The sequence below is a fragment of the Lissotriton vulgaris genome, chromosome 2_1, assembly GCF_964263255.1.
Source record: "Lissotriton vulgaris chromosome 2_1, aLisVul1.2, whole genome shotgun sequence".
Classification (NCBI taxonomy): Eukaryota; Metazoa; Chordata; class Amphibia; order Caudata; family Salamandridae; genus Lissotriton; species Lissotriton vulgaris.
The window spans coordinates 2,038,501,084-2,038,526,099 of NC_141687.1; the positions used below are offsets into that span (position 1 = coordinate 2,038,501,084).

At 46.3% G+C, this 25,016-nt stretch overlaps 1 protein-coding gene across 1 annotated transcript in view; it reads right to left on the minus strand.

Moving 5' to 3' along the window:
• GALK2 (galactokinase 2) overlaps positions 1-25,016 on the minus strand; it is a 1,370,458-nt gene that overhangs the window by 796,169 nt on the left and 549,273 nt on the right. The window contains exon 6 of the mRNA XM_086958266.1: positions 4,038-4,136. Coding sequence (XP_086814392.1) covers positions 4,038-4,136 — 99 coding nt within the window. The remainder of the gene's footprint in view (positions 1-4,037; positions 4,137-25,016) is intronic.

Here is a 25,016-nt window from a genome sequence, read left to right on the forward strand (position 1 = left end):
CAGAGGAAGAGGCATGTGGAGGAAAGTCTAAGCAGAAGTCCGCTGCACAGCCAGATAGGTAACCGAGCACACAGCCTCCAAGACCGATCCCCATACATGGAGACCAAACCCAGCCAAAACAGAGCCCGACAGGCAACCGAAAAGACAGGTGATGAAAGGCCAGAAGTGCAAACCACAGTGACCACCCATAATGTCAGCCAAAGCCTGCAAGAACGGGGAAAGCATCCAGAAAGGAAAGCGGCCTGTCAGAAATGCAGCATGCCACGGCCAGAGAGAAGGCATGCAGACCTATGAACTGGCAACCCACGGCAAAGAGCCACGCCAACCCAAGCCGGATGCAAGAACAGCAGGAATCTGGCCAGGCGGCCAAACCACAAAAAGCACCATCTCAACCCCTGCCAGAGGAAAAAGCACTAAAGATCACCAGCCAGACAGCCTAGCAGGACACAGCCACCAGGAAGCCAGCTGCACAGCAAGCAGACACCAACATAACGTGGTCTCTGGAGAAAACAAAGCAAACAATGACATAAAAGCCCAGTAAATAGACCACCACCATGTAGAGTAATACGGGCAGAATAACTGACATGCAAGAAAAAAAGGCTCGCAGCACAGTCAGTGAGAAGAGGGGTAGAACCAGACCAGTTCTAGCGGGCGGCTGAGTGGGTCAGGCCCACCCAAACATGAGCCTTGGCCCTCGCAGTAATGGTGCAAAGGCCAATACAAAATGGCATCTTTAAAACGTTACTCCTAACGTTATTTTCCTTCCTATTCTGGGAGTTACGTGATTGGGCCTGGGTTCTTTCTCACAGCCATCCCTAATCACTCAACTCCTTTCAGAAAGGTGGGCTGTGTCGTGCAGGGGCAAAGGGGACAAATTATTTATTTGGCACCGAGTAACTTTTGCCTACCGTCCTGACGCGTGGATATTTTATTTTCTGTTCTGCGCTAGAGAAAATTAGTTTGTTTCTTCGTATTCACCTTTCCTGACCCATGCAGCTGCATATCAGATCAAGTTGTGACACAAAGTTTGACTAACAGAGTAGATTAAAAAATAAAAACAAATAGTAACACATTTTGTTATCTGCACAGGCCAAGCAAGGCACATACTTTGTGTACGCTTCATGTAAATTGTTTTTATTATTAGCATGGCCATGTATGCAAGACAACAATAAAAATGTCCAGTTAACTGGTGATTAATGGTCTTGCTGCAGAGCAATCCTTTGTCTGTTGGTAGTTTTGAAATGCAGAGAAGCTGTGTTTTATGTGGATAGCTCAGGGGGTTACTGCCTTTGTCACAGAGATTCTTGTGTTACTTGTAGTTCAAAAGTTACAATCCTAGCAAAGTACTGTGACCTATGACCTGTCATCAAAGAGCTGCCTACAAACATGAATGGTATAGTTAGAACTTCACTTTTTTGTGTTACTACATAGTTAGAACTTCCCCAGTCTCATTATTTTAATGTTGCTAAAAAGAGTTTGGGACGATTTACATTTTTATTAGTAAAGCCAAACCCCAACCACTGGTGTATGCTTTACATCCTTAGTTTGTGCTTCTGCAGCCAAACCCTCTTAAAATATACTGTCCATCAGTATGGATGACATGTGATTCCTACACCTTGTAATCCTCATTGGCTTATCTAGCATTCCCTATAGACTGATTTACATACTTGTATGATTTGTGTCTCTGTATAATGTGTGTGTGATGTAAAGTATTGTGACACCCTACACCCAGATAGGAGTAGCGCTATACAACAAATGGAATGCATATGAGAGAGGGCGACGGAGAGATGAAAGGCACTGTTGAGGGTGGTAGTAATGGTATCTGCGGAGAAAGAGGTTATTGGTGGGTTGACAAAAAAGACTTTCGCACTAGCGCTAAAGCCGGCCCTGTTATGGCCTTTCTGTTTTTATTTAGTTGGCAGTCAGGTCATTAGGGCAACTGTGGAACATATTAAAGTGTGTGCTAATTATAGTTACTGTTATGTTCAATGTTTTAAGTTTGAAGGTGATTTTACTGATGTTTTTTACCGGAATAATGAAAGTGGTGCTGGATGGCAGCTGATATGGGGCTGGGGCCAACGCCAGCTGTGAGATAAGGTGCACAGGAGAGGGATGGTAGAAAAGTGGATAATCGGGCCTGGAAGTACTCGTTTTGAAGCCTAACCTGTTGGAATTTGAGGATTTGCACTTAGGTCCAGACATTGCTCTTACTTTCAAATAACTCCCACATGCTCTGTATACACACAGAATCGATGTGTTGTATCATGGTGACTGTTTGCAAGTAGATATGATGTAATCTAGGACTTGTATGCTACCACAAAAAGCGACAAATTGGGCTGCCAGTGGCCCACCCAAATGCACCTTTGGCCCACCCCAAAAAAAATTCCTGGAGCCCGGCCTGGGTATAACCTGTAAAGTTACCACTGTACAGTATGCATACCGCAATGTAAGCAGTGGCCGTTTGCACACTCGTAACTTCTTCTTAATGCGCACTCGTAAATACCTCACAGTCCATGATTCATGCACACAATGACATCGAAGTGCACACATGTAAGCACATCACGGCCAAAATGCACGTAAGTAATGTCAAAATGCACACTAGTGCATGTTGACTAGTTCTTGCCGCGACTTCCATCTCCACTCCCCTCTGAACAGGTTCTCGCGCCGGGACACTTCAGAGTATCCGTGCGCATTATAAATGGCGGATAACATAACATAACATAACATAACAATGCACACTAGTAATGTCACCATCTGGCAAACTACAAGCAGCCGGGACGGACTACAGTGAAAAAGACACTACAGGAAAGCAGCATGACCACCAGCCGCAGAAAGCCAAGGAGCCCCAGGCAACCAAAAACACCCCCTACCCCAGTGGGCAAGAGATTAGCACAGCGGACTCCCGGTGAGGAAAAGGGCAAAACAAGGCAGACCAAAAGTCGCTCCCACACAAGCAGACACCCCAACACTCACTGAAGAGTTAGACGTACCTCAGGTTACCACAGTAAAATAACGCCGATAAAGACCCACGCAGCCTACTGACCCCACAGGCATGTCCGTACATGGCCTAAGACCACTGCCGAAGAGACTCAGAGTCCCCGCTCACCACGACACGCCCCCAAGCTGGCCAAGGGCAAACACCGCAGACCCCCAGCCTGGCCTCAAGAATACCACAGCAAAAAAGAGCCGCACCTCAGACAGAGAAACCCTCCTCCACACTCACCTGCAAGCCGGCCCCTTGAACACCAAAGGTGGCAAGGATTAAAGGCGAGGACAGCATTGAACATGCCAGCACCCGGAACATCCAGCTGAGAAGGAAGGGCCAAGACAAACCACTCTGCGCGACCTCCCCAACCCCTCTGGCACTACACGGCAGGGAACAGAGCCGCTGGAGCAAGTGCACCGCGCCTCCCCATAGGATTGCAAGGAGCACAAAAAAGGAAGTATGGAGTGAGGGAGGGATTTTAATGTGTGAAAAAGGATTGTGATGATTGAGGGCACAGGGGCTTCCCTGCGTGTAAGATATGTAGGGGTAATACAGCTTTTTCTGAAGCCATGTCCAAGATTAGGAATTCTATGACCCTAGAATTAAGCTCTCACGCTTACCTTACACATTTCAGAAAGTGTTAAAAGCTTTGCTACCTAATCAATATTTTTTCAAATAGAGTACCTTCCGTTTTTAATCTCCATACGTCTAAGTTATGAAGTTTGGAACCTAAAGAACCAAGAGTTTTTTTTGCATATGTTCACTCAAAATAAATTTAACATAACATAGTGACTGTATGTCTATGCGCTTAACATTGTTCATGTTGAGCAGCAATAGCAGTGTAAGCACCCAAGCTCTTTAAAGGGAATGACAACATTCAGCACATAAAAGAGAGAAGGTGGTAGCACATTTTTAATGTAACCAAAATGAATCTAGGAAAGTAATGCCACTTTTACAATATTTTGATTGAAGAGCAAAATGTAATTGATGAACATAAGACAGGATATGGATAAAACTGATATTCTCGTTTTTAGAAAATAAAGCCACTCACAGTGCCTTCCTCTGCAAGAAAAGATATTGACTGGTCCATGCCGCCTCCTTCTGTGCCAATATAGCGCTCACTCTTGGCACAAGTTTCTGCGAGCTCCACCTAGAAAAATAAGTAGTAAAAATATAAGATGAGACAGCAGGCCCTCCCAGAAGGTCATCAGGCGTTGAAAGGAGGAGATTTATGAAGATGGACCATTAAGGTCATGTTTTCCTACACATTCCAGTCCACTGGAGTTCGTTTTGGAAGCCAGAGAAAGCGCGTTTTGGAAATTCATACAACATGCGTGCATTCTTTTTAAATCAATGTCATAATTATATCAGATTTGGCTAACATTTTGTTCCCATTGTTTTGTTTTCAGAGAGTGAAAATGATCTAATTCATCATGACAATGTTCTGGCTGTTTTAGTCAAGGTATGCCAGGGTGACGATCTGGAACCTTGACCCAAAATCTGGCGACTACCTGCCTGCAGTGTATCTGTCTTCCATGTTCTGGAAAGTTTCAGTAACTCACAGATCTGAACATTCAACGAGCAATTCAAAAAGCACAGGGCCAATAACATTATCGTCTTTTTGGATAATAAAACTCAGGTGAAAGCCTCATTAATATTTCACAAGTTTTCAGACAACATTTCAGACAACACACATTTGTGCAAAGCCACTAGCCATATTATATGAATATTATTTACCACCTGCTTTTGTAACTGCAAAAAACACAACGGAAAGCAGGTTAGCAGCCGTCCAAAACGTGGTGTCCAATGAGAGATCTCAGTTAGTTTGGGAAACCACGGCTAGACAAACAGCTGAAACTTCACTCAAACTAATGATGAAGCCAAAGAGAGTTATGCCAGTGAATGTAGATCTACCAACACGATTTCGGCTCCCTTCACACGGTCACCCGGCGAGGAGCCAAATTCACACGGTGGCAGGCAAGGCGAGCTGGAAACCACTGCAGACATTAGATTTCGAGCTCGTCTTTTGAGGCTGCAAGCAGGCAATGCCCACTAAAGGTTGCGAAAACTCGCCAAGACATCCCCAGCAGCCTCAACAACCTTTTCCTCTCGTTGTTTTTGGTGGAAGGAGGATGTGGATGAGGACAGGGGATGAGCAGAAGGCCCTCTTGGGAAGTTCCGACATAAAGCGCCTGACCCTCCAAGGGCACACGCCTTCCTCAGACGGTCGATTTTGTTGTCAAGTTGGCAGATCTGTGAAGGATTTTGGTTTACTCATTAGGCCATCACCCGAATGGCATTCCTCACCCTAAATTCACGCATTTCTATCCAGATTGTTTCAGGACACTGATAGGGTCCTCATTTTTGGGTTGAAAATGACAGAATCTACCCTTCTGGTAGAAAAAAAAACATTCTCTGAATGTCAATCTTCTCCAGTAAACAGGCCACGTGGAATGCTAGCCCCTGAGCTTGCATCAAGCTCAAAAAAGCTGAGGGCCACAAAAGTCAGAGAGGACACGACTCGTCGAATAATGTGCCATCAAAACACACACGTTTTTATAATAAATTCAGGAGTTAACTGCAGAACAGGGAGGCTGAGGGCTGGGAGTACTGCTCAAGGCTAACTCTTCCTCCATTTAGAGAACTGTGTTATAAAGAGGAAGCAATAAGGGACAGAGAGAAAAGATAAGGAAGGGAAGAAAAAGAAAGAAAACCAGCTTTGGCAAAGCCAATAGGTTTTACCATTTAAACGGTTTATCCCCCTTTCTGGTTTTGTCAATGTTTGTTTGCCAATACAGAAATGCATTGGCAAAAAAATAAAATAAAACAATGGTGAATACTGGTGCAATCTTCCCGCCTGCTTCATTATGGTATGACAGCCCCAACGTGAGGACGTGCACACTGGTATGCATTACCATAAACCAATATAAAGCATACCACATATGATTTTTAAGAATCAAGCGAAACCGACAACTTTGTTGCAAAAAACATCAAAATAGCTGCAGAAATGTTCAGGCAACGTGGACAACCTGAATATATTATCGATAAATCCTTTGAATAGACAAGTGAAAATAACAGAATAGGGTTCAGAAACAAATCGGCTCAAAAGAGTCTAAACAAATAAAATACAATTAGACTGATCATGACATACAATGTGGAATCCAATCTGATCAGAATAATCCTCTCAAATCATTGGCATTCACCCCCAAACGTTTTGTTTTGCCTTCCTTCTCTTATTTTTTACTGAATTAGATTTTTCTGGCTTTATAACTCTATGCACTTTACCACTGATAACCAGTGCTAAAGGACTTGTGCTCTCGATATAAAACATGACAGAATTGGTTTACACCCAATTGGAATTTTTAATTTACTTATAACTCCCTAATAAAGTGGTACTATGTGTGCCAAGGGCCCGTAAATTAAATGCGAATAGAGAGCCTACAGCACTGATTGCACCACCCACTTATGTAGCTCTTTAAAACATGTCTCAGACATGTCATTGCAGTTCATGTCTGTAGTTTTAAACTGCCATGTTGAACTGGCGAATTAAACCTTTTTGCCAAGCCCAAACCTTCCCTTTTTAGGTCGAGCCTAGCGGCAGCACGCTTGCAACACTGGAAGCCCCGCCCACTCTTCGCCCATATTGGTCATTGGCTTGTGTAATCGACCTTCCTAAATGTTGGCTTCTGATTCGTAAATAGGCTTGTTAGTTCCTCCTGAGTACCGCCTGATCTTCATTTTTACCCTCCCATGGCGACTAGCCCTTTTACTTACTCTTACTACACGGTCTCCGTTTTAATTCGGTGAGCACTATTTTATTACGTGATCGCGGTTGCAACCAATATCGTTGCAGGACGGCGGTCACGTGAACTGAGTCTAACAACTTCAAAACAACAAGACTACAGTGATCGCGTTAAATAAATATGCATTAAGCGCATAGAGGACGCGAAGCGTCAAACATTGCAACTGCATGAAAAACTGAATGAAAAACGGAACACACATGTATACAATAAAACGAAAAGATGTCAGAATAATTTGACAAAGCTACTATCGAACATCATCTCATGGCAACTTGACATATATAATGTAGGGAAACAGGGTCTGAGCACAAGACGATGAATCATAGAACCCACGCGTGCTCTATGCGATCATTCAACCCAATCGGCTGGGCGGAGTTCAATTTTTTAATCCAATAAAACTCTGCTTTGAGTCTTTGTTTCACAGGATCCATGTCGATCACGTGACATGCAGTACAACCTATGATTACGCAGTTAGTTGGGAAGTGACAAACCGGTTGATATCCACTGAAGCGCGAACGCGCGTTCAAACCTGTAAGTTTGTTTATTGGTTTACATTTCGCTTGTGTACAGTTGTGCCAGTGCGTTTAATCTTAAACCAGCAACTAATGCGTAGATTTTCTTATAAGCACATAGGTGGAGCCTTCTTTTGCTAATTTTTGCATAGTTTAGCCAGGCATGAATTGTTTGACTCGGGCTCATTTGGGTTCTTGTTGCACTACCTTTTCCGTTTTCCGTTACTGTGAGAGTGATAGTGAGGTGACTATATTTTTGACCATGTTGCCGGGTGACTAATTTGGTCCTGTTTGGTTTCCTTTATTTAGACCCCTGACGAAGGGTCATGGCTGTTGTTTGACCCGAAATGCATTGGGTATTTTGAAAATTTGAAAGCTTTGGATTAATTCAACTATGGTTAATACAACATAAGATGGTATTATGTTGGCAAGAAATATAAACAGCAAACATCAAGTCTAAAAACAGATTTTGAAAAGTTTGAACTGCAAATAAATGTGAATAACCTAATGAGAAAACTGTGTTTTCGTGATAATTGGAGAGCCCAGTCTAGAGGCTAGTGGTCCTAACCTCAATATTTATCTCAGTTTACAAGGCACGTTCAGGCTACGTGCGACGACGAGGGCTCCCACCAGGAAATTTAAAGCAATCTTTGTTGAAAGAGTTTACAGAGTGCTCAGGATAACACATATTGTTTGTCACAGGATTTCAGCCTCATTAATCCTTGAGCACCAATCTCAAATATGCAATTGGATGATATAGCACTCTCTACCACCAATAGAGCTGAAACTTTAGTTTACGCAACAGAAGCCGCCAATGAAATATATGGACTCATCCAGGAGACCAGACGAATCACCCCTCAAAAAACTACCACCGCGCAAATTCTCAGGCAATTCGAATATATAAGCAAAAAAGAAATAAATCAAAGGTTGCACGCAACCACCCTCATTCATTATCACAAAAACCAAAGGATCCCCAGGGGACTCAGGATAGCGCTCAAGCCGATGCTTTGCTCTAATAACAAAAAATTTTTGGAAAAGTGGTACCAAATTTTGAACAAGTGTTCTCTAGACTTGATACTGCTGATAGTCGAGGAACTATCGAAAGTGCTGATAGAAATAGAAGAAGAGATCAAAACTGTGAAAGAGCAGCTGAATAATATTCCTGATCTAGAAAAATTATTGGAGGATATAAACTCAAAACTTGACAGATACGCTAAGGAGGTGAACGAAAGAAAAATCCGCAAGTATCGCCGTGATACATTAGATTACAAATTGGAAGAGGTTTATTCTTGGGCTGAAATATACAATAAGAGGAAATGGCAACCACAAGCTCAACAAAAACAATCAGCAACCACATCCTCTCAAGAAAGCGTGGTATCCGACACAGATATTGCGCAAAACAGACCACCCTTAACGAAAACCAGCAAACAAGCAGAAGCAATATCAGCTGGCCAAACAAACGTGTCACAACCAACTTTTTTAGACATAAGTCCAGCAGCAAACGCTCCACCTACAATGTCGCAACAAGAAGGGCAAAAAGGAAAAGAAACAGCAGAGGAAATCGCGAAGCGAACACGGAGTCAAGTACAGAAAACAACCTAGTGATCAACATCTCGGAGAAACCATTAACCTCCATGTAGCTGGCAGTACTAAATAAAGGCACCACATTCGTACCTACATACAGGTCGAATATTGGAGAGACAGAACTTTCACTCTTTAGGTTTTTCAGGAACTTAAAGTTGAAATATTTCTTTAAAGACACCAGTCAAACTGATCTCATCCCAGTGTGGGATCAAGAATTCAAACCACCAAGCACCTTCTGTGCTCCAACCACTCACAAAACATTAGAAGCATTTGAGAGGTCAGTGATGTCTGAAATTCAAAAAATTTCCTTCAGCAAAGCCAAGAAATCAAACTTAAGCATCAAAGAATGGAACACGCTAAAAAACCTCAGTAATGACAAAGAGCTTACTTTCCAAAAAGCCGATAAGGGTGGCGCCCTGATAGTCATGGATACTGAATTTTATACATCCAGCGTTAATGATCATGTTCAGAATTTAGACATTTATCTACCACTTACTGCAGATCCAACAGCAGAGTATCAAAAAATTTTGTACCAAATTGTAGACCACGCATTGAGTATGAAATGGATAAGCCAGAAGACTCACGCTTTCTTTCATCTCAAATTTCCCAGGAGACCGCAACTCTACATGTTGCCCAAGATACATAAGGACCCCATTAGACCACCATTCAGACCCATTGTCTCGGCCTGTGGGTCGATCTCGGAACCGATTGGTAAGTTGGTCGACAAATTCTTACAACCGCTTGTTCAAAAAAGTGTTACATACATCAAGGACACCACTTCTTTTTTGAATATGTTAAACAGTGTTAAACTATCACCCAGCGACACATACTGGTTATGCACGATTGACGTCGTGGCATTATACACTTCAATTCCACACAAAGAGGGTATTGAAGCTTTGGAATGGAGTTTATTGAACAGTGACTTAGAAGACTATCAGAGAGTTTTGATATTGGAACTGATGCAGTATGCACTGTATCACAGTTATTTTGAATGGAATGGAGCTTTTTATAATCAATCTAATGGAACATCCATGGGTTTTGGGGGGGCCCCCTCATATGCGAACATTTTTATGCAAAAATTTGAAAATGATCATATACTTGGCAACCGAACATGGACTGAAGGTCTTACCATGTTTAAAAGATTTATCGACGATATTTTTTTGATTTGGTGCGGCTCTAGAGAAACATTGGAAGACAACATTAAGACACTCAATGATCAAAATGAAAGGATCAAATTTACCTACACCATATCTCAAGACGTGATATCTTTTCTTGACGTACATATTAACATCGCCAATCATGAGATCAGCACAAAAGTGTTCCAAAAACCCACTGACAGAAACTCGAGTTTACTTTTCCAAAGCTTCCATCCGGAGCCACTGAAAAAACATTTGCCATTCTCGCAATACACTCGACTGAAGCGAATAACATCAGATGGAGAACAAGCCAAACAATCAATGTTGCAACAAACAGCTAAGTACAAAAAACGAGGGTACCCTAATGACATTCTCATACAAGCCCTAGCAAAAGTTGACAAAATAAAGAGAATTGATCTATTGACACCTAAAATCAAATCAACCATTCAAAAAACCGTATGTGTATTGAAATATTCTACTGATTCTGCAAAAATTAAAAGAATCATCAACAAACATTGGCACCTGGTACAAAATGAGCCGGATTTAAAAGACATATACAATGATCATGTCACTTTCGCATATCAAAGATCCAAAAATTTGAAGGAATTGCTTAATACCCCTAGTAAAGAGAAAAAGAACTGGAAAGGAATGACTAAATGTTTTAATTGCATTCATTGCAACAACGTCATTTGCGGTAACACCTTGATGCATCCAACCAAAGGCTTCCCTATTGAATTGGAGTATTCTGGCAGTTGTGATACTATGAATTGTATATACTTAATAAAATGCCCATGTGGCAAGGTATATATCGGTCAAACCGAGCGTAAAGTGAAAATTCGTATCACAGAACATAAAAGTAACATCAGGCTCAGTAACCTGAAGTCAGCAATAGCGTGCCATTGGAAAGAATCTAACCACCAGATATCGCAGTTAAAATTCATGGTTCTAGAGGTCATCCATCAGCGCCCCGACATGGATCCTGTGAAACAAAGACTCAAAGCAGAGTTTTATTGGATTAAAAAATTGAACTCCGCCCAGCCGATTGGGTTGAATGATCGCATAGAGCACGCGTGGGTTCTATGATTCATCGTCTTGTGCTCAGACCCTGTTTCCCTACATTATATATGTCAAGTTGCCATGAGATGATGTTCGATAGTAGCTTTGTCAAATTATTCTGACATCTTTTCGTTTTATTGTATACATGTGTGTTCCGTTTTTCATTCAGTTTTTCATGCAGTTGCAATGTTTGACGCTTCGCGTCCTCTATGCGCTTAATGCATATTTATTTAACGCGATCACTGTAGTCTTGTTGTTTTGAAGTTGTTAGACTCAGTTCACGTGACCGCCGTCCTGCAACGATATTGGTTGCAACCGCGATCACGTGACAATCAGTACAACCTATGATTACGCAGTTAGTTGGGAAGTGACAAACCGGTTGATATCCACTGAAGCGCGAACGCGCGTTCAAACCTGTAAGTTTGTTTATTGGTTTACATTTCGCTTGTGTACAGTTGTGCCAGTGCGTTTAATCTTAAACCAGCAACTAATGCGTAGATTTTCTTATAAGCACATAGGTGGAGCCTTCTTTTGCTCATTTTTGCATAGTTTAGCCAGGCATGAATTGTTTGACTCGGGCTCATTTGGGTTCTTGTTGCACTACCTTTTCCGTTTTCCGTTACTGTGAGAGTGATAGTGAGGTGACTATATTTTTGACCATGTTGCCGGGTGACTAATTTGGTCCTGTTTGGTTTCCTTTATTTAGACCCCTGACGAAGGGTCATGGCTGTTGTTTGACCCGAAATGCATTGGGTATTTTGAAAATTTGAAAGCTTTGGATTAATTCAACTATGGTTAATACAACATAAGATGGTATTATGTTGGCAAGAAATATAAACAGCAAACATCAAGTCTAAAAACAGATTTTGAAAAGTTTGAACTGCAAATAAATGTGAATAACCTAATGAGAAAACTGTGTTTTCGTGATAATTGGAGAGCCCAGTCTAGAGGCTAGTGGTCCTAACCTCAATATTTATCTCAGTTTACTGAAATACTTCACACATTGCCTCTAAGTTGAGTTTGACTAGTCTGTGCCAAGCTGACCTAAGGTTGAACACATGTTATTTTAGGGTTGCTTGTGACTTCACCCTAACAAGCATTGTGGTTTCTGCCTGACCAGATATCACACCCCAGTCAACCAACAACCCAATTTCTTATAGCAACTTACTATAGACAATGTTTATTTAGGACATGCAGGAAGCTGGCTCTGTATATGCTATACCAAAGTAAGGTATAGTGTCCACAGAGTCCAGTGGATCCCCAGAGGTTAACAGAAGCTTAAGTGAATAATTCTAAAAGCTCTATTTGTGGTAGTGTGGTTGAGCAGTTAGGCTTATAAGAGGGCTGTGTTACGCATTTGGTATACACACTCAGGCAAGAATGATTACACACACTCTAAGACTGAATCCAAGACCAATTGTTTTGTTTAAAAAAGTTATTATTTTGGTTAGAACCAAAAGGAACTCAGTTGGAGGTAACAGTTTCAAGAATAGCACTACTTTTCAAATGCAGTAGAGATTGTGTTGTAAAGGCCTAGAAGTACTTTACAAGAGTATTAAAAATGATTTGCCAATGTCAATCAAACCGTAGCAAACTTAGCAAAGGTGCAAGATAGACATTTATTGTGATAGGCAGAAATGCAATGCAATCCTATGGAAGGAAAACTGTTATATGCAGTTATAGGTAAGTACTCTACTTACACATCCAGTCTGCGGGGGTTTGGACCAACACTGGGCAGGGGTTAGATCAAGGTAGATATCGCACCACCAGTGGCACTGGGGCAGCCGTGTGCAGAGGCCACTGGGCCCAATCTTAGTCACTGCAGACTGGGGGCGCCCACAAGAGCAACAATTTGAAGTTAAGTACTTGTGATTTCAGTGCACATGCCCCGGGGGTTAAGGCAAGCATGGTGGGGGCCATAAGGCAGCACCAACCAAACACCACCAGCAACACCTGGGGTGGCCGGGTGCAGGGTGCAAATCAGCATTGGGTGCCCAATGCAAGTGAAGGGAAATGTCGGTCGCAAATCAGGCTGCAGGCTCGGACCAGGAGGCTGGACGAAGGTGACCAACAGCCGGGCAGGTAAGCACAGGTGTTGGTGGATGCCTGGGCACCGTCGGTAGGGCTCCTCAAAATCCATTTAAGATGAGACTGCAGGCGACTTTGTGGAGTCCAGGAGGAGTCATCCAATGCTAGATTCACAATCAGGATAGCTGGGGAGGCATCGCTGTACAGGTGAGCCACTCAGACTTGGGCCGTCGGTGCAGAGTGGGCAGGAGTCCCAACGCCAGCTGGATACAGAATGCTTGTATTTTGATTCTTCTAGAAAGGGACACTCTCCTCTGGAGAGCCGGTCTTTGTTCTAGCGTGAGAAGTCTTCCTCTGGCTTCTGGAAGTCGCTGGCCACAGGACAGGCATTGTGTACTTCGCCGGCTCTTTAAGCTGGAGACAGGCCAGTAGAGCTGGGGCCAAGACATTAGTCTTCTTTGAGCTTTGTTGCACAGTGTCTTCTTCATCCTTCTTCTTCGTAGGCTGCAGGAATGAGGATCAAGTTTCACGGGTGCCCCTTAATACTGAATTTAGGGGTGTTACAGGTACTGGCAGATGGTAGCCAATGGGCTACTTGCATTAGGGTGACTACAGCCTTTGTTTGTCCTCTCCCTTTGGGGAGGGAGCATCCCCTAAAATCCTTCCATTCAAGATGGAATGATTTTCTAAGAAGGGAGTGACCTCGGTCTAGGGCACCTTAGGGGTGGTCCTGGCAGAGAGGGGACACACCTATCCAGACTACTAATTTTCACGCTGACCTTGCCGCCAAAAGTGGGGCTTGGTCAGGGGGGTGGGTATCTACACTAGCTGGAGATGCCTTGGCTAGCATTTCATATCAGGCTCACTGTCCTGAATGCTGTTCCTGCTTGCGGGTAGGTGTGAAGCACCTCCACCCCAAAGAGCCTCTGTCACTGACCTATAAGAGCACAGGAGTTCCCACCTCTGGAGGTCAGAAACATGTCTGTGTGAGTCAGTCAGTTAGGTACAAGGGAGTAGGTCGTTTTTTAGGGGGTGTCTCGAAGATGCCCCCGAGTGCATTCTTGGAATAAATCCAGCACTGGCATCAGTGTGGGTTTATTATGCTGAAAAGTTTGATTTCAATCTTAGAATTCAGTAAAGCCATCCTGGAGCTGTAGAGTTCATAATGACAAACTCTAAGACTATGTATTCCAAATTGCTCTACTGCACTTACAATGTCTAAGAATGGACTTAGACGCTGTAGGGGCATATTGCTCATGCAGCTATGCCCTCAACTGTAGTATAGTTCACCCTGCCTTGGGGCTGTGAGGCCTGCTAGATGAGTGACTTACCCGAGGCCTGCTAGATGGGTGACTTACCTATGCCACAGGCAGTGTTTTGGGGAATGGCAGGCAGGGATGTGTACATATATCAAATAAAGACTTGATCTGCTGTTGGACTACTATTTCAAAAAAGAAAAACAACTTGGCTGCTACACTGATAGAATAGCTTCTGAAATGGTATTCCAAATAGGGATTTGCTGTCCAAATTTAAGAAAAGTGTGTCTATCTCCCCTTCTTGAATCTCCTACTACAAGTGCCCAAATGAAGAAAATAAAAATGTCTTCTGTCAGTCTGAAAGTACCTCACATAAGCACCACCACGGGAGATGCTAGTGGATACTCACCAGTATGGTCAGGTCTTCATCATCGGTATCTTTCAAGACCAAAAATCAAATGTGTGAACAATAAATCAAGAATACTGTAGTAGTATGTGAACAGAATAGACTGCACACATAAATCATGTGCTACCCTATTATGAAACCATAGTGCAGCACGATGGAAAAGAAACAAGCATTTACAATGCAATGGTTTTGCCTTTGTTAAAGTTAGAGCTATTGGCATTGCTCTTGGCATTATTTTTATTTATGTTTTTTTTAACATAAATAAATGGCATTGTCATTTTCAATGCCAATAGCTTAATCTCTCGCAAATGCCACACACAAACACCCGCAGAGAGCCCCCCCACACACAGAGCCCTCCACACACACACCCACACAGAGCCCCCCACACACACAGCCACACAGAGCCCCCCCCACACACAGCCCCCCCCACACACAGCCCCCCACACACTGCGAGCCCCCCCACACACACTGCGAGCCCCCCCACACACACTGTGAGCCTCCCCCACACACTGTGAGCCTCCCCCACACACTGCGAGCCTCCCCCACACACTGCGAGCCTCCCCCCCACACACTGCGAGCCCCCCACCCACTGCGAGCCCCCCCCACACTGCGAGCCCCCCCACACTGCGAGCCCCCCCCCACACACTGCGAGCCCCCCCCACACACTGCGAGCCCCCCCACACACTGCGAGCCCCCCCACACACTGCGAGCCCCCCCCACACAGGAATGACTGGAGAAGGCCAGGCGGTGCGGCAAGTAAGGATGGTGAGGAGAGGCTTTTCTGCGTGGCCAGAGTCCAGTGGCGGTACATTTCTGTTCATGGGCCATTGAGCACAGCTCCCAGGGATCCAGCGACCGGACAGTCTCCACTGTGTAGGTAGGCAACAAGGCGCAGAGCAGGCACCAGGAAGGGCAGTCGGAAATAGCCAGTGCCCGCTTTGTCTGAGAAGGCCGCCTAGGAGCAAGATAGCAACGCAGCCCACGGCCAGCAGAGCAGGTAGGCCCCAGCAGAGCTGTAGGGGTCTCCCCCTAGACTACAGGAGCCGCACCTGCACCTGGGGACGCCCGCCCCTGCTCCCTGAACCACCTCTCCCAGGGCGAGGTGCCCCGCAACAGATGCTAGAAGAAAAGGGGCCCGGTGGTGTAGCAGCGCCGTAGTTACTGCGTCCCCGCCGGGACACCGGTTGGATAGTCATTTGATTCGAGTAGTGTGTATGGTGAGTGTCCCGGGCCTCAGGCACAGCAGTGGGCAGGGATATATTTCACGGTGCTCACAACTCTCCGCACCTAGACTCTGGTCAGTAGGCTCCTCCGTGGTCTGGCAGGGAGGAAGTTAGGGCCTGTGATGTGCCACGTTCGCCTGGTCCCGCCAGCTCTCCCTATCCAGACACCTTGTGGCAGCAGGCCTTGATTAGGGTCTCTGCGTTGAAGGCTTGGAGATAAGCTAGGCTATAGATCACAAACTCAAAGAAAAAGATTTGGCAGACCTAGCTACCCAAGACCACCAATGCCTCAGGGAAGCATGTTTAAAGTGCTACACAAATGGCACGAGCCACCCCGCAGGTCCCTAATAAACCCTAAAGCGTGTTGGAGGTGTGGATCACCGAAGGGGGACAACAATCAGTTTTGGGGGGGGGGGGGGAGATGCCGAACTTGGACCACATACTAGGCTTCTACTACGACCACATTCATACAGACTGTAACCATCAAGGGCACCCTAATAGCACAGAATAACTTTTTTACAACTCTGATCAATATCCATTTATTGCAAACTAAAAATACAGATGGTTTGGTATGGCCTTGGCCAATATCTGTATACTACCACTATGCCGAAACAAACTAGCCCTACGCCTAACACCTTGCTACAGGAGATGTACAATATAGCTGCATACAAACAATAGCCGACTTGAACCACCAACTTGGCAAGTTTAGGGACATATGGAGAGACTTCCTCGCTGAACACAGAAACCTCGTTGAACCCCGATACTCAGGCGCCTCTGAATCGGATTACGCCCCCCTATCTCAGGCTGGGCGACAAGACAGGCAGGACTAAGAAACCCCTCAATGGATACCAAGTTTCTGAGGCACTCTTTGGACAGCTTCCCCTCAGAAGACACAGTAGACCAAGGCCATACTGGGTCCTTTGTGGATAATTGGAGGGGGAGGGGGGTTAAGAAAGGCAATCAGGGAGCTGCTGGAGAAATGTACACTCTTACAGCAATTTTATCAACATCTATTCCTGCAGTTCCCTATTCTCCTCCCTCCACTCACCCGTACCCATCTCCCTTGCCCCATACAACCCCAGACAGCTGAACATGGAGTCTGACCCCCAATGGGAAGGTGCAGGTTGTACAACTGATCACACCCCTTGAAGGCTTTTATAACTGTTCTTGTTCTTTGCACTTCTGATATATAATGTAGGTAATCATGAGGCTAATGGGGTGTCTAACTGCAAAAGTTGATTCCAGCATGTAAACTGTGGGAAGGCTGCGTTAAGTACAGATTTTAAAGCAGTACTCCTTGAGCGCACTCATGCTCATTTCCACCCAAGAGGATTGATCACCCATGGAAATAGAGGTTGGAACTTGACTAGTTCCTTTAGTCAATACAAATGAATCTAGGAAAAAGCAAAGCACTGAAAACATAGATATTTCAGACATGACCGCTGGATTTTATGGTCTAATTTGTCAAACCACCAACTGGCCAAGTAGCACCATTTCCCTGGAGCAGCGCGTATTCGCTGTTTTTTTTAGTACACTGCAATTGATTCCATCACGTAGGAACCTATCAAAAATAGTGAACAGCAAAAACATCTTTAGTTGCAGTACTCCTTGAGCGCACTCATGCTCATTTCCACCCAAGAGGATTGATCACCCATGGAAATAGAGGTTGGAACTTGACTAGTTCCTTTAGTCAATACAAATGAATCTAGGAAAAAGCAAAGCACTGAAAACATAGATATTTCAGACATGACCGCTGAATTTTATGGTCTAATTTGTCAAACCACCAACTGGCCAAGTAGCACCATTTCCCTGGAGCAGCGCGTATTCGCTGTTTTTTTTAGTACACTGCAATTGATTCCATCACGTAGGAACCTATCAAAAATAGTGAACAGCAAAAACATCTTTAGTTATATCAGAGGCTTGTTTTAAGTTGAAAGAATCTCTATAGCGTACCCGAGAAACCAACATCTTTCCACCTCCCTAACTGATGGATTAATATTTTGACGTTTGGGTAACAAGCTGGTGTTAATCTGATGACAGAGCAAGAAGTTCCAGTCTGAAGGGCTTACAGCTAGCATATGTGCCCCCTACCAACATAGACGTGCTTGCCACTAGCAGACCTACTAGTTGGCCACACATCACTATTATATCCTTGCAGGTTGGAGAGCTGGAACAGTACAAGAAAGCTGAAACCCATCAAGATGGCAGCACAAGAAGATAAGCAAATAGCACAATAAAAGCAGAAAGCAGAAGAGACCAACTAACTATTGAAGAAAGGGACGTACATCATTTCAACAGATCAGCCCAAATATCTTGAATATCAAGACTAACCTTAGAGAACGGGCACACCGCCTAAGATTTAACTACTGCAGTATTACTAGCGGGTGGTACTTTTCATAACTTCAGGGAGGTACTGGGTTGCATACGGTGTCCATCCCCAAATAGTAATAATAATGTACTGAAGATTGGAGGACACACCTACCAGCGCTCTTGGAAGAAATGTCTTTGTATACGTTTATTACACTTGTACACATCCCTTAGTTCCTGGAGAGATGGAACCCGCCTCCTTTATGACCGTTTAATGATGGAGCTGTGATGCAGGAATGAAAGAGGAAGGGGTGGCAACACGATAGGTTCACTGTCAGAGGGCAGTGCAGGGAAGTAGGCACCTACAATCGGAGATCAGACTTCAACGTCTTGTTTACACCCTGCAACCAAGGGACGGTTTAGTCGTACCACCTGTCTTGAAGAAGCATATTAGCATTCAATAGGCCAAATAACCACCCACCTCCGCGTTGGGTCTCTGCCGACCCCGTACTCGCGGGTGCCGCACCTTTTCACGCACTCTGGGGGTCTGAACTCTTGGGTCAGGTCCTTTTCGCTCCAATTCCAAGATGGTCGTCAGAGGCCGCTGCAGGGATGCGTCACGGGCTCAACGACAGCGTCCGGTCACACACGCAATTAGGAACTACAAATCCCAACAGTTCCCATTACAAAGCAGGTACGCACACCAGATTTTCCAGCCGAGAGCGCGCTAGTAAGGGGTGAATTCAGTTTGTATACACCTAACATGGCTGCCTACCGGAAGTGTTCCTTAAAATTGCTGCGCACAGTAGTATTCGTTCGAACACCCCAGGGACATACGTGACGCAACCTAGGGACGCTCTAAACGGACTTACCCTAAATCTACGATTGGAATTAATGCTTGCAATTGTTATTTTATTGTTTCGCCTTTTTTGCACGATGACGATATTTTGAAATGTAACGGTACCAGGTCATTACAGTTTACGGGGAAACAACACGAAGCTACTAACATAAGAATGTTATAAATGTATTGCCTCATGCTAGGCTACTTTTGTGAGCCACCATTTACACGTTGATTTGTGTAGCCACCAGGCAGTGCTGGAATTGGAAAAAATGTATTCCGGGAACACGTGGGATCAGTTTTATTGTAGTGAATCATGCACGAGAATACAAGCTCATACGAACTTCAGACACGTGTGCTTTCCTCCGTGTTGGATGTGACATTGTTATATGTCCCAGTAGGGTGACCAACTGGCATGGAACGAGCGAGGAGCGAGGAGGCGGAGGCGAGGAGCAGGGGAGCAAAGGCCAGCAGAGGAGCAGAGGAGCCGAGGCAAGGAGCTGAGGAGCCGAGGAGAGGTGGGGAGAGGAGGACACCATCTCACTCACCTTCGCTTTTAGTGAGAAGCGACTCAGCATCCAGCCTTTAGCCTCCAGACTCCTGCTGCCTGCCTGCGTGTATTCGGCGGCGGGGGAAGCTCCGTGCTCCGTGTTCCTGCAGCCTGCAACGGGAGAGGACACGGGGGGCGGGAGGGGACACGGGGGGGGGGCGGGAGGGGACACGGACGGGAAAGCACTCACGCAAGAAGGAAAGGGTGCCGGCTCAATGCCGGGACAGACTCGGGGGCGTTCCCGGCGTCGCGTGACGTCGGCAAAAGCCAAAGAATGTCGGGAACGCCCCCGTGTCTGGTCCGGCATTGACGGACAGGCCCCTCGTCTAATGGCAAGGCTCCGTTTACGGAGCCAGCCAATCAAGGACGAGGGCCGAACCAAGCCACACTACAGTTCTCAACAGGTTTTCGCCTGCGCCGGAAAGATGCGCAGAGCGCATCTTCGGCGAGGCAAAACCTAAAAATATGTCTGCTTCGCTTCTCCAAGCTAAAAATGAGATAGAACCCACTAGCGGTACTGCTAGCTTCAATCAATGCCGTGGACCTACTCCAATTAAAAACCACACAATGTTGCAAACCACTTCGATTTAGGGAAGGCAAACATGTTTCATTCAGGTAGATTCATCAAAGACCCGTTTTGCGAGTCTTTAATAGCGATTCATAAGGAATCGCTATTGCAGACTCGCAAATCGGGATTCATGTAGGAATCGCAAAATAAATTGCGATTCCTATAAATTCCTTATTTGCGTAATCGCAAATAAGATAGCGATTTCAAGGGTGCCAGGGTGTCCAAAGGACACCCTGTAGCACCCCTGAAATGCAAATTTAAACAGGTGTTGCGCACACACATGTCCAAGGGACATGTGTGTGTGTAACATGCCACAGAAAAAAATGCACTAAAGTGCTTTTTACTATTTTTTCGCTATTTACCACGAAGTCAGACTTCGTGGTAAATAGCGACCAAATATTGCGAATTCGCAATTTCCAATTGGTTAATGAATTGCATTTAAGGAATCTCTAATAGAGATTCCTTAAATCCAATTCCTCGCAAATATGCGATTTCGCTAATAGCGATTTTTGCTTTTGGGATGATGCATCCCAAATGCAAAAATCCCACTCGCAAAGGGCCAGATTCTCAGAATCTGGCCCTTTGCGAGCGCAAATTAGCTTCATGAATCGGGCTGATTGTCTACGAAACGTACGGCAATTTCGTCAGGTCTTGAGGTCAGTCTTCACCACACTAGTATTCCTTTTTTTGAGCCTAGGGAGATAGACAAACATTCAAGACACAACACATGCCACACAGTTAGGACATCACGACATAATTAAAACAATACCACGCATTTTGCGTATCAGTTAAAAATTGGTCAGAGGTCATGAGTATTTACCAGGTAATTGCCCTCAATACTCATACCGGCAACCCACCTCGTGGGGATGTGTGTGATTTCTGCAATGTGTATTTCACACCTCCCTGGTGTGTATTCATGGCTGATTTTTGCCAACCTGCAATAATATTCATTAGGTCAGATGCAGTATATTCCAACAAATTTACTCTATAGTTCCAAGTCTTTCAAGCACAGGTGTACGGAACTCCAAACTCCCGTGAGTCGAGCCACACACTTCACATGTCCTTAGCTTGCTCACGTCTAAGGGAACCCCCCCGTGAATGAACGGGGCAATTCTTTTGCTCGTAACGACCTGCACTCCTTACTGCAACAAAGTAGTTACGCATTTTCACTTCGTTGCAGCTCTATCTGCAACACCAAACTCCCATCATTTTGCTATGGCACTGCGTTCACCCTCTTATCGGTAACCTGTATTGTCTTATTACTTACCGGTAATCTTCATTACCCCGATTAGGGTCCTCTCCGTCCCAGTCCTTACCACGTGAGGCAGTCCTGCCTCCACCCAGCCAATCAAAACGCCAGAAATCCAAAGGTCGAAGGTGACATAAGCCCCTCCCACCCACCGCCATGCCTGTTATCAACAAGACTCAGACACAAACACAGCGGGAGGGAGGGAGGGAGGGAGGGAAGAGGACTGGGACGGGGAGGACCCTAATCGGGGTAATGAAGATTACCGGTAAGTAATAAGACATTACCCCCTCATGGGTCATCCCCGTCCCAGTCCTTACCACGTGAGGAACTCACAAGTAGAGAACCAAGAAGAAAAAATGCAGGACACCAGGGATCCATGCAAAAGTACAAAACTATAAACAATAAAGCATCGACGAACAGCAGCGTACAAGACGCCAACAGAAATCGTCAGAAGAGGCAAGAAAAACATCAAGCCGAGAATGTCGCACAAAAGTGTGACGGGACCGCCAAAAGGCTGCCCCACAAAGCACCAGGATAGAGAACCCGCCCCATCAGCACAGGAAGCAGACACAGAACCCACAGGAGACAAACAGGGCAGGAGAAACCCGAGACCGCAGTGAACATCGGAGGCAAAACAGAAGAGCCCCGTGAACACCCAAAGAAGGGGAACAGGAGAAACCCCCACAGCAGGCAAAACAGGAAGCAACACCTCCAGCCGCAAAAGGAAACACGAAGAAACAGGCAGAAAAGCCCGATCTAAGCCGCAAAACAACTCAAACCTGCAGAAACTGCAAAGAAGGAAACAAAACGAGCAAGGCACCCAACCCACCCAACCGACAAGCGGAAGAGAAGGCCAGCAAAAAAAAACACTGCAGTGGACAACCACAACACGTCCACCACTAACAAGGACATGAAAGGGGCAACCGCAGACCATGCAAAACAGCAGGCAAGGCCCAAAGAAGAAACGAGAACAGGAGAGCCCGGACAACGAAGCAAAAGCTCCGAAGAAGCCGACCCACCAAAGGGCAACAACCACCGAGGAAGACCCAAGGCCCCGACAAGCACAAACCGCCGTCAACGAGCAGACAAAGAGGAAGGGGAAAATCCCAACAACAAACCCAAGCTGGAGAAACCAGCACAGAAACAGGAACCCCACCACGGATTCCGACCAAGAGAAGAGCACCAGGAAACAAAAGAGCCCCAAAGTGCATCTCAGCTCCAAAGAGCGGAAGGCCAACGCGACCAACACATGCCACAGGCCACCACAGAAGACCAGCCCAAAGACGCCAAAGACAGCCGCTCAAGAGACAGGCAGTCAGAATCGAGCGCCAAAGACAGGGCAAAGACAGCTGCGGACCCAGAAGAAGAGCCGGAGGCAAGGGAGGCTGGCCAAATCCGACTCCCAACAGCAACAGCAGGAGCGGAAACCAAAAACAGCAAGGCCAACCCAACAACACCGACACCCCCCAAACCTCCGCAGAGCGCCCGGGAGGAGAAAAACGGGCGGGAAGGTATACAGAAAACCCGAAGGCCAAGGAAACGAGAGAGCAACCCCCGAGGACAGACCACCCCGGAACAAAAACCGGGGGGGAAGAGCAACAGGAGGGGAAGCCAAAAATGACCAAACCAAGAGTCCCAAACCAAAGACAAAAAGGACCTGGACAGAGGAACAGACAGAGGGAATGCTACACGAAGCAGCAAGACATCCCAGCGCAGGGCCATCCCAAGCACCAGCGCACAGTCCCAAGCACCCACACAATGTCCCAACAAAAGGACAAGTCCCGTCGAAACAAGCACCAGACAGCACCAAACAGAGGACGGCAGGAAGCGGCCTAAGCCACCAAAAGAAGGCACAACTAGAGTACCATTCCTTTAAAGAAACCAACCGCCATAACAGGGATGCCCCTTAAGACCCTCTGAAAGACAACAGAAAAGTCGCCGCCCAGACACAAGACAGGGAAGCCCGCAGGAACAGAGACACGTACCGGGACCCCCCAAGAAGGCCCAAACAACAACGAGCCCCCAGAGCGCCAGCCCGAACAACAGACAAGCCGGCCACCAAGGACCTCAACGGGGCCCCCAACACAAGGACAGGCATCCAAGGACAACAAGAGGAGAGAGGAAAGCAGAAATGCACCCCCCACACCAGGTCAGGAGAGCAAAGCCACCAGACCAGGGGAGAGAGGAACCAGAGCCTCGTAACCAGCAAGACAAAGGACCCAACAAGTCATCAGAAGAAACACCAAGGACAAGAGGTGCACAAGAGCCCAAGGAACCACAGCCGAGGAGGCAACCACCATCTGCCGGACACAAAACCAACCCCGAGCCGGGGCAGGAGGGAGACCCAGTAGGGCACGCAGAAGATCTAACAGGACAGAGAACAGATCCGGATATATGGAACGCCTCACGAAATGCGTGTCATCCTAGCGCAGGGGCCATGTCAACCCCCTCCAGCAACGCTCAACAGAAAGCATACGAGCCACTGAAGCGAGCACTGAGAAACAGCCCCCAGCAAAGCGACAAACCGGTCCCGAGGAACTGAAGCCCCCGAACAGGAACCAGACGAGGAACGGCCAGACCCAAAACGACCCCAGAAACCGGAACCAGGCCAGCAAACCCCCACAGCAGGAGCCAGCACCGTGGAAAAAACCAGAGGAGCATGAGAGAGACCGAAAGGAAACACCTGAAAACAGGAAACGGAACTCAACCACCGCAAACCTCTGAGCAGCCGGATGGAGGGGAACGAGAAAAACAGGCGACTCCCACACCTAGGGAAGCCAAAATTACCCACCAAGAAGAGGGGAAAACCGGGCTGCAAGGGGCACAACCGAAAGGGACACAGCCGCACCAACCCGACCAAAGCCCCGGGAGGCAGAACCGAACAGAAAGACCAACGGGAGCCAGGACCTGGAACAGAGAGAAAGAGGACCCCCGGCCCCACTCAATCACCGAAACCAGCACCACAGAGCGTAGCGACAAAAAATTGGCAGACGCCAAAGAAGATGGCAGAACGCACCACAGTGCCAACGGACAATGAAGCGACCATGAAAACAGCCTAAAAGGGGGACGGCCCGGAATGGAAACCGGCAACCAAGAATGACGACCAACAGGAATCACCATTCTCAAAGCAGACCGGACCAACGACACCAAAGGAGATAGGCGACCCACTAGCAGGTCAACACCAGGAGCTGAACACATAACCTGAAGAGGAAGAGATGCAACCACCAGGCCACGGAGACTACTCCTGGGCACAACATATCCGACTGAAATTCAGGGGCAGCAGCAGGCGCCGCAGAGGCAGGGAACCAAACGCAGTGCAAAAAATGCAGGCATAGGACCAAGGCACCAGGGGAATGGCAAAGCACCAAAACGCAGGCCAGAGAGAAATCTCACAAGCCCCCGCCGCCCCGGTAGCCGAGGACAAGGCCCAACCATCCGGGACTGGAAGGAGGGACCCCCAAGAAAGCACAGACCGAAAAAGAGCAAGCACAGACCCCAAAAAGGAGAAGCAGCATAC